Source organism: Triturus cristatus, chromosome 11 (genome assembly GCF_964204655.1).
Source record: "Triturus cristatus chromosome 11, aTriCri1.1, whole genome shotgun sequence".
NCBI classification, from domain to species: domain Eukaryota; kingdom Metazoa; phylum Chordata; class Amphibia; order Caudata; family Salamandridae; genus Triturus; species Triturus cristatus.
Genome location: NC_140594.1, coordinates 821,818,780 through 821,833,983, shown reverse-complemented (window position 1 = coordinate 821,833,983; position 15,204 = coordinate 821,818,780). Strand labels below are relative to the sequence as shown.

The 15,204-nt window shown below is 46.2% G+C and overlaps 1 protein-coding gene across 1 annotated transcript in view; it reads left to right on the top strand.

Annotated features, from left to right (window-relative positions):
• Window positions 1-15,204, top strand: part of LOC146785486 (disintegrin and metalloproteinase domain-containing protein 9-like) — a 1,594,707-nt gene that overhangs the window by 931,415 nt on the left and 648,088 nt on the right. Inside the window, exon 11 of the mRNA XM_085633059.1 lies at window positions 9,848-9,984. Within this exon, the coding sequence (XP_085489185.1) occupies window positions 9,848-9,984 (137 nt within the window). The remainder of the gene's footprint in view (window positions 1-9,847; window positions 9,985-15,204) is intronic.

Sequence of the window (15,204 nt, the reverse complement as noted above, 5' to 3'; positions counted from 1 at the left end):
CGCTTTTCGGCTACAGGGAGCCTTGATCACATGACATGTAGGTAAGTCACCTGACTGGTTTTATACAATTTTTTTCCCATTTTTCTCAAACATGTTAAAGTGACAGTGCAATATGTAAACAAATACCACTTTCTAATACAAAACAATACCGGGCACCAATCTGGTCATATCGTTGGTTACATGATATGTATAGTTTATACAGCAATTAAACATTTGTCTAAAATCATGGTATGAATACCATTATGTGCAAAACCAATGTGATAAAATGCAATGCAATAAGAATTTTACAAAAATAGACCTTAAAATGCCATAAAATCTATCTGCGATAGTTGAATAAAATCGATACCAACTGTCTTTGCTTAGCCATATATCCGTTATGAATTAGATTATTCATCATTTTAAGATATATTGTGCAAATTGTTATTCAATAAATAAATAAATAGGTAAACATGCAAATAGATCATTATTATACACCCAATTTTATTTTAAAATTGAGAAAATATCTTTGCAATCTAAAAGTCATTTTATAAAATGCCAATTACCATATATATTAATTCATCTCTTTTATTGTATGTAAAATTATATTGCTAAGCTTGGGTCTTTTGCACAACTTTTTGACTGTTAAATTATAGCTGTATATCTTAACACTACTGGTTCGCCCCAGGTGGTAATGCAGTAACCCATACTAGATCAGCAGAAGCCTCTGCTGTTAGTAGTGTGTATTGAAGTGAAACAATAATTGTAAAAATCAATTGAAGGGAAATTTAAAACAAGATAAAAGCCTGTATCTCGAAGTGAACTTTTGGGTTTGCCGTGAGGTAGATATTATCTTATATCTTTTTACAGTACCCATCTTGTAGAATTTGTGATATTGTTCTCGTTTCACATACTGCATGCATAGTATTGTGTGTCCGGGAGCCATGATAGAACATCCCAGATAAGAACATAGTCATGTGGGCGAACAGATATTTACGTATATATAGAGAGCAAAGGCAAACTAAGTGGTACTTTTAAAATAGTATGTTTTAAAGACATGTGTATAGATCTTCAGTTATGTTGAGACCGTTTGGGTTCTTGTAATCCAATTCTAGAATATATTTGGTCTCCAACTTTCGTAGGGTTTTCTCTCCGTTACCCCCCTCATTTGTTAAAAGGTACACAGTCAATTATGTAGTACCTCAAATATTTTGTGCCTGGTGGAATTCGTTAAAATGTCGGGCAACCGGGTACAATGAGTCTTATATATATATTTATATCCCACTGTGTAATTGTGTAACTATACGTGGTCTGTTCCTACTGGAGAAAAGTCAAAATTGATTTTAATATCGCTGGGTCATATCTGAGGTTGCATGGCGGGCAAAAGAATAATTGGTTGGAATGTTACCCTGCACAATTGCCAATGGATATACTTATTGCAAGCATTCCTCCAATCACCTTTGTGTGTTTGATGTAACACTCTTAATGGCAAGGGTATGCCCAGACGCGGGTCCTATGCTCTCTGTGCCACTAGAACAAAGCTACACCCAAATGACAAGCCCCAATCAGGGCAAAACGTGTCTTGAGGTGCTTAAACTCTGGGTCTGGAACTGGCCTGGCATATCAGGCTGGACTGTCCCTATTACAGCCAGGTCAGGACTGATTTGTATATGGCTGTGTAAGGAAATGCATCTTTTTGTATGGTTGCCCCCAGTTCTTTTGACTGATGGTGCTGGTTTGTTGACTCTGAGAGTGAACTGAGGCCTGCTAACCAAACCTCAGTGCCCTGACTCTAAAATGTGTATATTACATTGACTACAGCCAGTTGTCATAGGATAGCTTATCTGTAAATCCCTTGTACATGGTACCCAGGGCCTGAAATTTAGAGAGTCGCCCCAGGGATTGTGCACTGGTAGTGCCACCCTGGGTGTGACAAAGGTAAAACAAGTCTCCCACTCCGCCATTGCAGACTGGAAGAGCAGTTTTGAACTCCTAGCCGACTTTGCCATTTAAAGCCATGGCAAAGTAAAATGTTCTTCTGAAATATGTGTAAGTCACTCCAATGGCAGGCCTATCGAGCCCTAAGGCAAGGTGCAGCATATTTCATGGGCAGAACACACATTTTACACATTCTGGCTGTAAAAACATGAAACTGTTGTTTTACTGTGGAAAGACTTGGTTGCCCCATTGGCAAGTACAAGGTTACATGCTGACCCTTAGCTGTGCTAACTCCAGGATGGTGCAACCAAAGTTGATACTCCAAGGTATCACAAAGCTCATTGCATTAAGCCTGACTTGATCATCAGGATGAAAATAATATAACAAGTAACAGTGTGCAACTTTTACAAATGTACCACTTTGTGGCCTTCAGTCTACTGTTCCCTTAACGGTTACAGAAGGACCTTAAACCTGAGATAGCTTTCTTCCCTCCCAGGGAGACGTGCTAACGACTCCCAGGAAAGGAGACAATAGGGATCTGCACTGGATAGATGTGTTACCTCCCTACTGCAGGAAGCCAAACGGGTATTGGCCCGAAAGGTGTGCTTCAAAGCTGAAGCCTCCTTTCAAGATCAAATGGGGAATACTTAGGAGATTGGCAGCCTCATTTTTAGGCAGACTAGCTGGCACCCGGGAAGGAGAGGGGAAAACGGTTATGAAACCATTTTTCAGGAGCTTGTAGCCCCCTTGGTAGCCATACCTCTAGGTTTGGCTAGGGAGCTCTGGACACTGTGAGAGGGGCTCTGACAGGTTAGGAGTAGGCAGAATGGTGCATCTTGGGATAGCTAGATGCCGCACCTCTCAAGATCTCAAGAAGTGGTCATCAGGAGGGATGGAACCTGGTAGCCCATTGGCAACCTACCCTGAGGCATTTTCTAAACCTAAATAGGGCACCCCTGGCACCCAGAACTCATATCTCGACTGCACTGGAAGAGGGCCGAAAAAGGAATGCCTTTCTGCACCATGGAACCTGCAAATAGATGCTGCACCAGCGTGAACTGCACCTGCTGAACCTGGAGGCTAGCACAGAAGAGGGGCTGTGCCTGCTTTTTCCTGCTCATGGAGAGGTCGTCTCCAGAGCCCAGCCAAAAGCAAATAGACTCCAAGGGTCAGTTGTCTGACCTCCTGTTCCGATCACAGGGCCACAACAGCTGAGAAGCCTGCTGGGCAAGTTGGTAGCCTAGAATCTTCAAGCCGCCGCCAACTGCCACCGTGCAGCACCAGAGAAGAGTACCCAGCACTCAAAGTTGCACCTGAGTTCGCTGAGTCGTTTGAGTGCAACTTGGTTGCCAAAAAGCAGAGGTATTGCCCAGGGAAGGATTTGGCTGTGACCGCAGTACCAGTGGTGACCTAATTACCAGCACCGAGAGAACTTCCAGGGACGTGGATCCTGTGACTGGAACTGCCTCACCACCTTAGTGTACCAAGAAGTAGCAGTAGGAAGGCTGCCATCGACCGCATCGCGTCCACTGCATCCTTCATCCCTTGTATCAAAACCACTGTCATAGGAATCCATTGCAAAGTGGATAAAGTGCCTTAAACTGACTGGAAACTGCTTCACCTGCTGAGGTAACAGCTTCTGAGTACCTTGATGGACCCCCTGACTGGCTTCCTACTGGAGTTGTTCGCCTAAAGTGACTCTAAGTGACAACAAAAGTAGCCCAACTATCTGGTGAAAAGGTTTTTGAGGGCCTGATTACGAGTGGGTCGGTTAATTCTGACCCATGAGTAAACCCCTGTTTACACACAGGTGGGAATTACAGGTTTTGTCTTATTGAATGCATTTGATAATTATCTGATGCATTAAACACCTCAACATTTGTTATATTTCGACTGGTCAAACCTGCTAACATTTAACAGGGGAAATTGTACTGTATTTACTGTATCATGGGGATTTTGGTGCTGTAAATATCAATATCTGCACGTTATACCCCACAAGCTCATAATAGGTGTTATTTATTGCGCCCAATAAATAACGTACCAGTGGTATCGTTATTTATCATATGTGATAAATGCGAGAAAGTGCCATCTTTCTTGCATGGTATGCCCCACTTTTTGCTGAATGTACTTTGACTGAGTGTGACCTGGACTCCTGCCAATCAGGTGCCCAGGGCCTATGTTCCTTCCCTAAAACCTAAAATCCAAATTGGCAAACCCTGGCCACATGTCAGCCCCTGGTAAATGGTACCCAGGGCCTTGTGACCAGAGAAGGCCACTAAGGGCTGCAGCACTTATTTTGCCACCCTTAGAGGCCCTGTACCCTAACACAAACACACTGCCCTTGCATGCTGAGTGTATGGGTACAAGACAAAACAAAGAGTCGACATGGCACACATCCCTGTGTGCCATGCCCACAACCTACACTGCCCTGGCATACATCAGCCACCCCTCTAGCTGTGTGCCCTATGCCAGTGGTGTGGGCATAGGAGCATGAGCCCTGTGCCCCTACAGCACCCAGGTCCATTCCTGAGCACTGTAAGTGCAGTGCTGCCATTTAAAAGTATATGGCGCTGAGAGCTCGTCAAACACGAACTCCACAGCACCATAATAGCAACACTGAAGACTGAGAAGTTTGGTATCAAACTTCTCAGCACATTAAACCCGCACTGATGCCAGTGTGGGATTTAATGTAAAAAGCACTACAGAGGGCATCTTAGAGATGCCCCCTGAAACCTAACCTACAATCCACGTCTTGTCTGAGAGGCTGCCTAGGCTGCCACACAGCAGACATGTTGCTGGACCCCTGGGCGGAGAGCCCCCACTCTCCTGGGCCTGCAACAATGCACATCCTGGGCGAGGTGCTAGGTCTCCTCTCCCAGGATGGGCAGGGGGAAGCTTCAAAGGCATGCCGCCTTTGTGAACTTCCCCAGGCCACTTGCTGTACTCAGCAACTGGCCCCCACCGGTTCTGACCCCCACTCTGGCAGGAAGACTGGCCGGAAACCCCAAGTAAGGACAGGGGATGTGCCAGCCTCTGCCAACCCCACCCCTCAGGTGGGGGAGGCGAGGTGAAGCACATCTCCAGGCTCTTGCCATCTTGAAGATGCCCTGCCCAATTAGGAATAGGCTACTTCCCCCCTCCCACAGGAGAGTGGCAGGATAGGGGGTGTACCCACCCCATGGCAGGGACCCATTACCTCCGAGCAGGCGTCTGGACCGGGCAGGTTTCCAGTGCCGTCACCTGAGCAACCCCCCTAGATGGTGTGGGCCTCCTACGCCGCTCTTTAACTCAAGGAGTAATTCCAACTCTTATTATAGGTACAACGCAAAGGGGGCACAACAGACTCCTTTTCTCACACACTACCTGTTTAGGAGACACTGTACTCCCCCCCCCTTTTTGTTGCCGAGTGAGAGGGTGATATTTTACCCCCCCCACTACACATAGTCTGGGCACCTCTCCCCACACTCTTCACCTCTACTGGTCCTGATGAAGCGCCATGGATCATTCTGACCACTAAAAGGCGCGAAACATGTCGACCTTTTGACCTGTATCTTCAGTTACTACTGACACATTACGTTTTGATTAGTAACATCTTTCCACGTTTTTTAGTGTACCAAGGGTACCTTCTTATTAAATTAGCTTCCCAGGTAACCCTTAGGTATTTTTATTTCTGCACACACTACCGTCACCACTGACCCTGGCACTCCCCCTCCACATACCCGCATGCACCAATCGGCAGCTCTCTTAAAAGATCTCCGCTAAAGAGACCCTTCGGGGGACCCGTAGGGCATTGCACCGCCGGCCCGACGAGGAGCACTGCCCGATGATGAAGCATGACATCCTTCGGGGTGTGTGAGGGCAACAAGAGACACTTTTGTTGTCTCCCCCCCATCCTGAGTACCCCATCCTAGACCACGAACAGTTAGATCCATCCCTTCCTCTTTACTTTCCTCTTGTTGAGGTACGGTCTTGGTTGACTTTCAACCATACCGACCCTGGAACAGTGCCTTCTAGTAATTACCCTATTGACTTCTTGGAGCACAGGCACTGGACCATTAACCAGCTCCTGGTCCCCCCCTCCCTTTTTTTGGATACAGTACTTCCCCCCTCCCACAGGAGAGTGGCAGGATAGGGGGTGTACCCACCCCATGGCAGGGACCCATTGGTCCTTGCCCTTAACCTACCTGTAACGCCCCTAAATCTAGTATTTAGGGGCACCCTGAACCTTCCTTCCTCAGATTCCAGATTCTAAACTAGCAAAGAAGAAAGAAGACCTGCCATGCAGCTGCTAAGAAGAGGAAGACACCAACTGCTTTAGCCCCAGCTCTACTGGCCTGTCGACCCTCAAACCTGCTCCTGCTGATTCCCGGCACCTCCTGTGGCCAGCAACCTCACAAATCCCAGAGGACCTGGCAACCTTATGACTCTGAGCACCTGGGACTCCCACAAGCAGTGGCTCTGCTCAAAGCAAGTTTCTAACCCCTGGCATCAGCCCGGACCGCGAAACCTGGACACTCTGCACCTGCCAAACCTGGCCTGTGCCGGAGTGGACAAAGACCCCGAGGACATTCCCCCGGCGACTGTGACCCCGAATCCGGCACCCAAGGACCCACCTCGACGCTCCTGATGACGCCTGCAGCCTCAGAACGAGGGACCCCCCCCCCCCCCCACCGCGATCAACAGAGGGTAAGATTTCCCGACATCAAAAGGCACCCCTGCACCCGGTGCCCTGCGGCTCTCTGTTCCTGACTCCTGGGTACCTACCTATCCTCCAACTACCCAACTTACCTCTCGAAGTGGTGGTGGCACCTGAAGAATCTTCGACCCCGAGCTTGCAGCCTTTGTTCGTCCTTGAGCTTTCCCATTGAAATCCATTGAGCGCCCAAGGCTCAAAAGCACCCTGCACCCAGCCGCCCCAGTGGCCCTGGCAGTGCAATTTCTACTCCTACCCACTTCCTCATTTGCCCTGAGCTAGTGACCAGGAGCCCAGCTCCCACAGCCGTGTGGCCTGCTAGTCAGCAGCCACCAACCACCAACCAAGGCCCCCCAGCCTCCAATAGGATAACATTGTGCCTAACTCACTCTGCACGCGGCTGCCCCTGTGCTGCTGAGGGTGTAACAACTGTACTTACCTGACCCTGGGAGACCCCTGAGTCTATGCCCAGAACCTTAACTCTGCCAGTCGAGTACTTACCCAAAAGCCGATTACGCACTTTTCTTCCATAGGGTAACATTGACTGGCTTCTTCTGAAATTTCTTCTAAGTGTGGAGTTTCTAAACTTTGAAATATTCATCTAAAATCAACCGAGTAACGAAAACGGAAATACTCACCTGCTATTAGGAGAGATCCCAGTGCTGGATCTTGGTGCCCAGCACTGACCCTGAAAAGTACTCACAACCGTACTTACCAGTAACTCAATTTTCTTCCATAGGAAATCATTGACTGTTTTTCTGTGAAATTACTTCTAAGTGTCGATTTTGCAAACTACAAATATTCTTTACAAATCGTACCAACTGTGTAAACGTAATTACTTACCTGTTTTAGATAGAGGCCCCAGTACTGAGCTTAGGAGCCCAGCACTGGATTACAAAAGTAACGAGAACATACTTTACCCGTAACTCGAATTTTCTTCCATAGGAAACCATTGACTGTTTTTCTATGAAATTTCTTCTAAGTGTTAATTTTGCAAACTTATAAATATTCCTTAAAAATCGCCTGTATACCTTAAACACAGTTTCTCAACTGCTTACAGGTGGTACACTAGTGCTGGATCCAGGATCCAACACTGACCTAGAAAAAGTAACCATAACCCCACTTACCTGCTAAGTGAATTTCCTTCCATAGGATAACATTGGTAATTTGATCAGAAAAAGTTTTTGTGTCAACTTTTAAAATAGTAAAATATTGCCTAACAATCACAACAGTAACTGAATCGAATTTACTCAATTGTTTCCAGGAACTGTCCCAGGACTGAATCTAGGATCCAGTCCTGGAGTTAGAAAATTAATCCTGAAAGTAATCAATTGCATATAACTTAAAATTCCCATTGAGCTCAATGTATTATTGTGTTGCCTATAGCAACAAACTGTAACTATTATCTGGCGAAAGTCAATTGCATATTGCAAAGTGTTTAACTAAAGCATCTCATTCTGAGAAAGTATATTTTAATACCTATTGTTGGTTCTAAAATAAAACAACCATATATTTTTATACAAACCATTGGCCTAGAGTTCAGTTCTTGAGTGTGTGAGACCATTTGCTGGCTGAGTGTGTACAACAAATGCTTTACACTGTCCTCTGACACTGCCTTACTGCTCGACCAAGCTACCACTTTAGAGAGTAAGGTTATATCTAACTTTAGCCTCTGCCAAACCTCTGGGGACTGTGGACTCTATACACACTGTACCTATTTGGGAACAGTATATATAGAGCCACTTTCCTACAATAAATAACACCAGAACTCGTAATCAATCCCTTTGTGTTAAATTTTTTGCATCGCTAACGCTTGTTCGTGGTTGAGTGAAATGCTTTAATTTACTATACTTTGTAAATTCTTTATCTCCGGAACCCTCCAGTGAATCTTTTTCATTGTGGTATCTAATAAAACATAAAAATACAGTCTATCTTTATAAATTGCTGTCGGATCTCTTCAGTGTCTTGTCAGTTTCTTTTTCAAATGTTTCAGTGCTTTACACGTGTTCCTTTGTGTAAGCTGTGGTGCTCATAGCTGCAGCTAACCAGGGTTAGCTGAAGGTGAAACAAACTAAACCAAACTAAATTGTGTTTGCCTAAATGGCATTCCATCTGCCCAGATGCAGGTCTGTTGCTCACTGTGCCACTGGAACCAAGCTACACTCGACTGACTAGTGCCAGTTGAGGTGACACGGATCTTGGATTACTTGTGTGTTGATTCAGGGAAGATCTGGAAGCTTGGGCTGGACTGTTCCTTTTGAAGCCGGGTCAAGACGGAATTGGAAATGGCTGGGTATAAAATAAGGTGGCATGGTGGGCAAATGACCGATAGGTTGGAATGCTACCCTGCGCAATTGCCAGGGATTACATTTAATGCAAGCATTCCTGCTATCACATTTTTTTGGTTCAAATGACCATATGCCCTACTCTGACTTTGCACGTCAACAAAAACAAACACGTCGGAAATGAGATTCAACACTTGATGACACTTGTGTAGGGGCATATCCACTGAGGCTCCGTTGTACTTTTTAAAGCAATAGTTTTCTATTTGGAAAGTATCTTAACGGTCCTGCTGGATTCTCCATTATATTTAGCACCAGTTATTAAGGAAAGAAAGCAAGCAATAGAAGTACCAGTATTACCTTGAAGGATATTTTAATTCCCTTTTAGGATTTTCAAATAGAGGATATCTGTAATTGTACAAAAAGCACACACTAATATCAAGTAAACCTATGCTATAATAAATACTTGCTTAAAATACTTCAAACATGTTGCTGTGTTAATGGACTCAAATTAATAGTTTTAGTGTGACTGTGTCGTATGAACCTTCATTGTTCTCCCAGGCAGAATGCTTTGTTTAGGGCCGTGTGCAAAAATCTCGTCTAAGTTCTTGTCACGCAAAAATCATTTGCCCACATGCAAGTTGAGCAAAGCATGTGCTTTTAATACTGTCATTCAGAGTTTAGTACTAAATATGACAATAAGTACACATTAAAATAACATATGAAAAGGGAAGATAGCCCATTAGCTAATTTAGATGTTTTGGTAAAGCCACTGGGCCTATCAATCAATGAGCAGTTGTCCAATTTAGAATGCAAGCATCAGTTCTAGTTAAACCAAGCATCCAGACATTGTTTACTGCCTCTGCAAAGTTTATTACATGTTTTAATGCCTCCTAAACATTAAGAATGAACAAAAAACACTGTTAATTAATTTATTGATTTATATGTATTATTTCAGTTTTCATCTGCAACTCAACTAAATTCTGCATTGCAAATGAGTCACGAGATTGGTCATCTTCTAGGAATGCATCATGATACATTGTATAGGTGCATTTGTGATAGAAGGGCGTTGTGTCTTATGGAACCAAATGGAAAGTAAGTTAAAAATTAGTTGTTTTTGACAAAAACTTATTGTATTCAAATTCTCCCACTTTTATTATGTTTATAATGTTATATTGTTATATACAGAATCTTATTTCTATAAGACACTTTCCAATGTTTCAGTTACTTTGTATGCATTGAGGGCTTGATTCAGATCAAGTTTGTGATTGCACTTTTTCAGTATTCACAAAAATTGTGATTTAATTATAAGTTTACGACTGTGGAGGCTCCGCAATCGGGGCAGAGACCTCTGCACATAAATAGATTGAGCAGACATATCTTTTTATGTGCGGAGTTATATGCACCGACTGCATAGTCTCTGTAGTTGTAAATTTACTATGAAATTGCAGTTTTGTGAAAACCGAAAAAGAGTAAACACTAACATGGAAGTTTACCTTTTTGAATCAGTTTCGGAGTATATGCTACTGATACCACATGAAAGCATCGGGTCTTTCATTGATTCTCTGACTTGAATTATTCCCTATTTTAATTTTAGGCCTCTTATCCTTGCTCTGTAGAACTCTTGGCCACTTAGGAAATCTGATAGAGACTTCTAGCCACAGATTACTTACCTTAGAATATTCCCCATGCATCAGACTGTTTCTGGAAATTTTCAAGCATTACCCCTGCACACCGGTAGGGAACGTCGTTCAGCTCCGCATCGGCGTTATCCACATAAAAAGTGACATGCGCATTGATTATATAGGCATCATCCCAGCGCGCTGACATGAGTTCTTTTCTTTCTGCGTCAGGGCAGATCTGTGAAGAGCTGACTTTTTCTCAACTTCTTGTCAACGCTTTTTTGAGAATTTCTTCTGCTAGTGTGTAAGGGATGTCCCCTAACAAACCAGCTGGTTTCAACCATATGGTGATTGTAACAGGCCGTTTTTAAATTCTGCAACTCGCGCTGTCATTCTTGCGCTTTGTACTTTCTGGGGCCTATCATTACAGGGAATAGTTAGGTCATACTTGCATCTTAAATTGGACAACTCACCTGCACTTTGCGGGATTTAGCCAGAATCCGGGGACTATCTGGGACGCGGTCGCGGCTTTCCGGCCGCCATCTTAGGTGAGGTCTACTGGATCAGACTGCCTTCGGGTACCATCTTTGGTGGGGATAGAGGTGTGTCCTCGCAGGACTCCCGCGCATTGATCAGGATATATAAGGTGCCTTCCTGCGCCTTCAGGTAGACATATATCACAGCGCTAACGCGTAGCTGATGCTGCAGGCTTATTTCTTATGCTGTTTTAAATATTGCAACTCGCCGTTTTTAAATTCTGCAACTCGCGCTGTCATTCTTGCGCTTTGTACTTTCTGGGGCCTATCATTACAGGGAATAGTTAGGTCATACTTGCATCTTAAATTGGACAACTCACCTGCACTTTGCGGGATTTAGCCAGAATCCGGTGACTATCTGGGACGCGGTCGCGGCGTTCCGGCCGCCATCTTAGGTGAGGTCTACTGGATCAGACTGCCTTCGGGTACCATCTTTGGTGGGGATAGAGGTGTGTCCTCGCAGGACTCCCGCGCATTGATCAGGATATATAAGGTGCCTTCCTGCGCCTTCAGGTAGACATATATCACAGCGCTAACGCGTAGCTGATGCTGCAGGCTTATTTCTTATGCTGTTTTAAATATTGCAACTCGCCGTTTTTAAATTCTGCAACTCGCGCTGTCATTCTTGCGCTTTGTACTTTCTGGGGCCTATCATTACAGGGAATAGTTAGGTCATACTTGCATCTTAAATTGGACAACTCACCTGCACTTTGCGGGATTTAGCCAGAATCCGGGGACTATCTGGGACGCGGTCGCGGCGTTCCGGCCGCCATCTTCGGTGAGGTCTACTGGATCAGACTGCCTTCGGGTACCATCTTTGGTGGGGATAGAGGTGTGTCCTCGCAGGACTCCCGCGCATTGATCAGGATATATAAGGTGCCTTCCTGCGCCTTCAGGTAGACATATATCACAGCGCTAACGCGTAGCTGATGCTACAGGCTTATTTCTTATGCTGTTTTAAATATTGCAACTCGCCGTTTTTAAATTCTGCAACTCGCGCTGTCATTCTTGCGCTTTGTACTTTCTGGGGCCTATCATTACAGGGAATAGTTAGGTCATACTTGCATCTTAAATTGGACAACTCACCTGCACTTTGCGGGATTTAGCCAGAATCCGGGGACTATCTGGGACGCGGTCGCGGCGTTCCGGCCGCCATCTTAGGTGAGGTCTACTGGATCAGACTGCCTTCGGGTACCATCTTTGGTGGGGATAGAGGTGTGTCCTCGCAGGACTCCCGCGCGGACCGCTAGCCATTGTATATAAGCGATGTGTGTACCAGCGCGCAGCGTTGGCGCGCAGCGAGCGCGACGGCGGCGCGCCGGAGGTGCGCCAGAGGTAAGCCCGTTTGCGCCCGTTCGCGCACAGGTCGTGCCGGGAGCCGGGGTCCCTGCTTCACCGTCAAATGCCCGGAAAATATACACCAGAGATATGCTGTTACAATGCAACCTTGAATTGCACCATCAGCCACCTGCTACTGAGCAATATGTACAGCCTCTGTTGTGCGGTCTGCTGAACGTTAGATCATTGAACAAACATCATATGGAAATAGTATTTCTCATAGAGTCCCGTAAGGTCGACATTCTGTTTATGACAGAAACATGGACCAGAGCAGACTGCATGGTGGAGTTAGGGTTAGCATGCCCTCCGGGCTACAAGATCAGACACAACCCGCGGGAGGGAGCTAGAGGAGGGGGTGTGGGTCTTATATTTAGGGAATCGCTCGATGTCTCATTGCTCGATACCAAGAACATCGTGGGCTGTGAGACTCTGGCCTTCTCCATTAAAGGGCACGGAGGTACCCTCTATTCTGGGCTGCTGTGCTATCGGCCCCCTGCCAGTACCCTGTCAGCAGTACCTGAGCTAATTGATACTATCTTCGAGCTCTCCAACACCCATGCCAGGACTCTGATTTTGGGAGACTTCAATCTTTGTCCTGATGGCTCCACAAGGTCTGCTCTCTCGGAGCTGGTTCAGGCCTGCAGTGATATTCACCTGCAGCAGCTGGTTCACTCTCAGACTCACTCCAAGGGCAATACTCTCGATCTGATCTTCGCAGATTCAGGCCAGGTGGCAGTTCGTGACATCCTCCCTCAATGCTGGACGGATCATGCTTTGGTCCTCTTCTCCGTTGTACTCCCTACGGTACCAACTGGGAGCGGAGGTAGCGGCACTAGGACTAGGATGGGTAGACAGTGGTCAAAGCTGCTTAAACAACCTTGCCTGCCTTCCTTGTTGAGTGGTGATATTTCCGTAGGAGACAGTGTGGATGCAAGCTATGAGTGCCTCAGCCGAAAAATCATTAATTCCCTAGATGGGCTGGCCCCTCTATGCAAAATTAGAGATAGATCTAGGATTGCCATGCCCTGGTTTACCGCTGAGCTATTACAACTGAAGCTCGGTTGTAGACGTGCGGAGCGAGCATGGAGAAAAAATTATTTAGACCCTGAGAAAGTTCTCTTCAAACAGGCCTTATCGACCTATAAAATACACATCAAAGCCGCAAAAGCACGATTCCTGGAGGATTCACTCGTAAATGCACCGAACAAAACGCAGGCCTTGTTTAAGATTGTTGGGGACCTTGCTCGACCTGCCTCTGCTGCCAATGATATCCCTGCTTCCCAAGCTCTGTGTACTTCTTTGGCGCAGGCTTTTGAGGATAAGATCGCCCTGATCCTAAATAAGCTTGCTTTAACGACTACACCTGTTACTCAACCTGCACAGGGCCCCTTATCAGCGACTGCCACAGTGAGGGAAAGGGTAGCTGGCAAACAGGTATTGATGGATAGTTTTCCCCTCCCATCTTTCGAGGAATTCTGCTCGGTGGCTAATAGTGTATCCTCCGGCTCCCCGTTTGACCCACTGCCACATAAATACTGGAAAGTATTCCAGGCGGAGCTCTTTCCTCCGTTGCATGCTATTTGCTGTCAGTCCCTTTCCTTGGCACGTGTCCCGGAGTGTTGGAAATTGGCAGTTGTCTCACCTTTACTGAAGAAGGAGACCTTGGACCCCACCTGCCCAGCGAATTATAGACCAATATCGCTGCTCCCTTTTCCCATTAAGATTCTGGAGAAACTGGTTACTAGGCATTTATCCAGTTTTTTGGAGACCAATCTCTGCCTGGACATGTCTCAATTTGGCTTCAGACCTGCACACGGCACGGAGTCTGCCCTGGTGACCGCCTTAGACGATCTTCGTTCGCGGGCCGACACTGGTCGAGCAGCCTTTTTAGTGCTGCTCGACATGTCGGCCGCATTCGATACGGTCAACCACGACATCTTGGTCAGAAGACTTGAGGATGTAGGGGTGAAGGGCTTGGCCCGTGACTGGCTGGTTTCCTATCTGGGTGATAGGCAGCAGGTAGTGGCCCTGCCACCTTTCCAGTCGGAGATCAAAGCAGTTAAGCAGGGTGTTCCGCAAGGGTCTGCCATCAGCCCTATTTTGTTCAACCTCTACCTTTGCCCTCTAGTGAGTCTGATTAAATCATTCGGCATCTCGGTTATTAACTATGCCGATGATACACAGCTCATCTTTTCCATCGAGGGCAAAGATGCGGTGCCTTTGGAGACCTTCCATCAGTGTATGGCGTCAACTGCGGAATGGTTGAGGCAGAACTCTCTGCAGTTTAACGGCTCAAAAACAGAGGTATTACACTGCTCGTTGGATCCGCTCCTCCGGCCGCTGCCTCCTGACTTTTGGCCCGCCTCTTTTTTGGATGCTCCTTTGGCAGCAGCCTCTGCCAGGAATCTGGGTGTAGTGCTTGGGCCCAATCTTCAACTGGACCTTTTTGTAAATAAAACTGTAGCCACTTGTATGATGCTGCTCCGTATGCTGTGGAAGATCTTGCCGTTGCTGCCGACCCGTGTTCAGCCAGAAGTAGTGCGCTGCACCATACTGAGTAGGTTGGACTACTGCAACGCACTGCTTCTGGGAGCCCCAGCCAATTTGGTGGCTAAATTGCAACGTGTGCAGAATATGGCGGCCAAGTTGGCCTTGTCCCGGCGCCGTTCCGACTCTTCCTCCAGGGCACTAGCCGATCTCCATTGGCTACCTGTCCCGCAACGAGTTATCTTTAAAGCACTTTGCTTAGTGTTCAGAGGACTACATGGACAAGGACCGGTTCCGTTGCAAGAATTGTTCCAGTGGTATGTACCCACTCG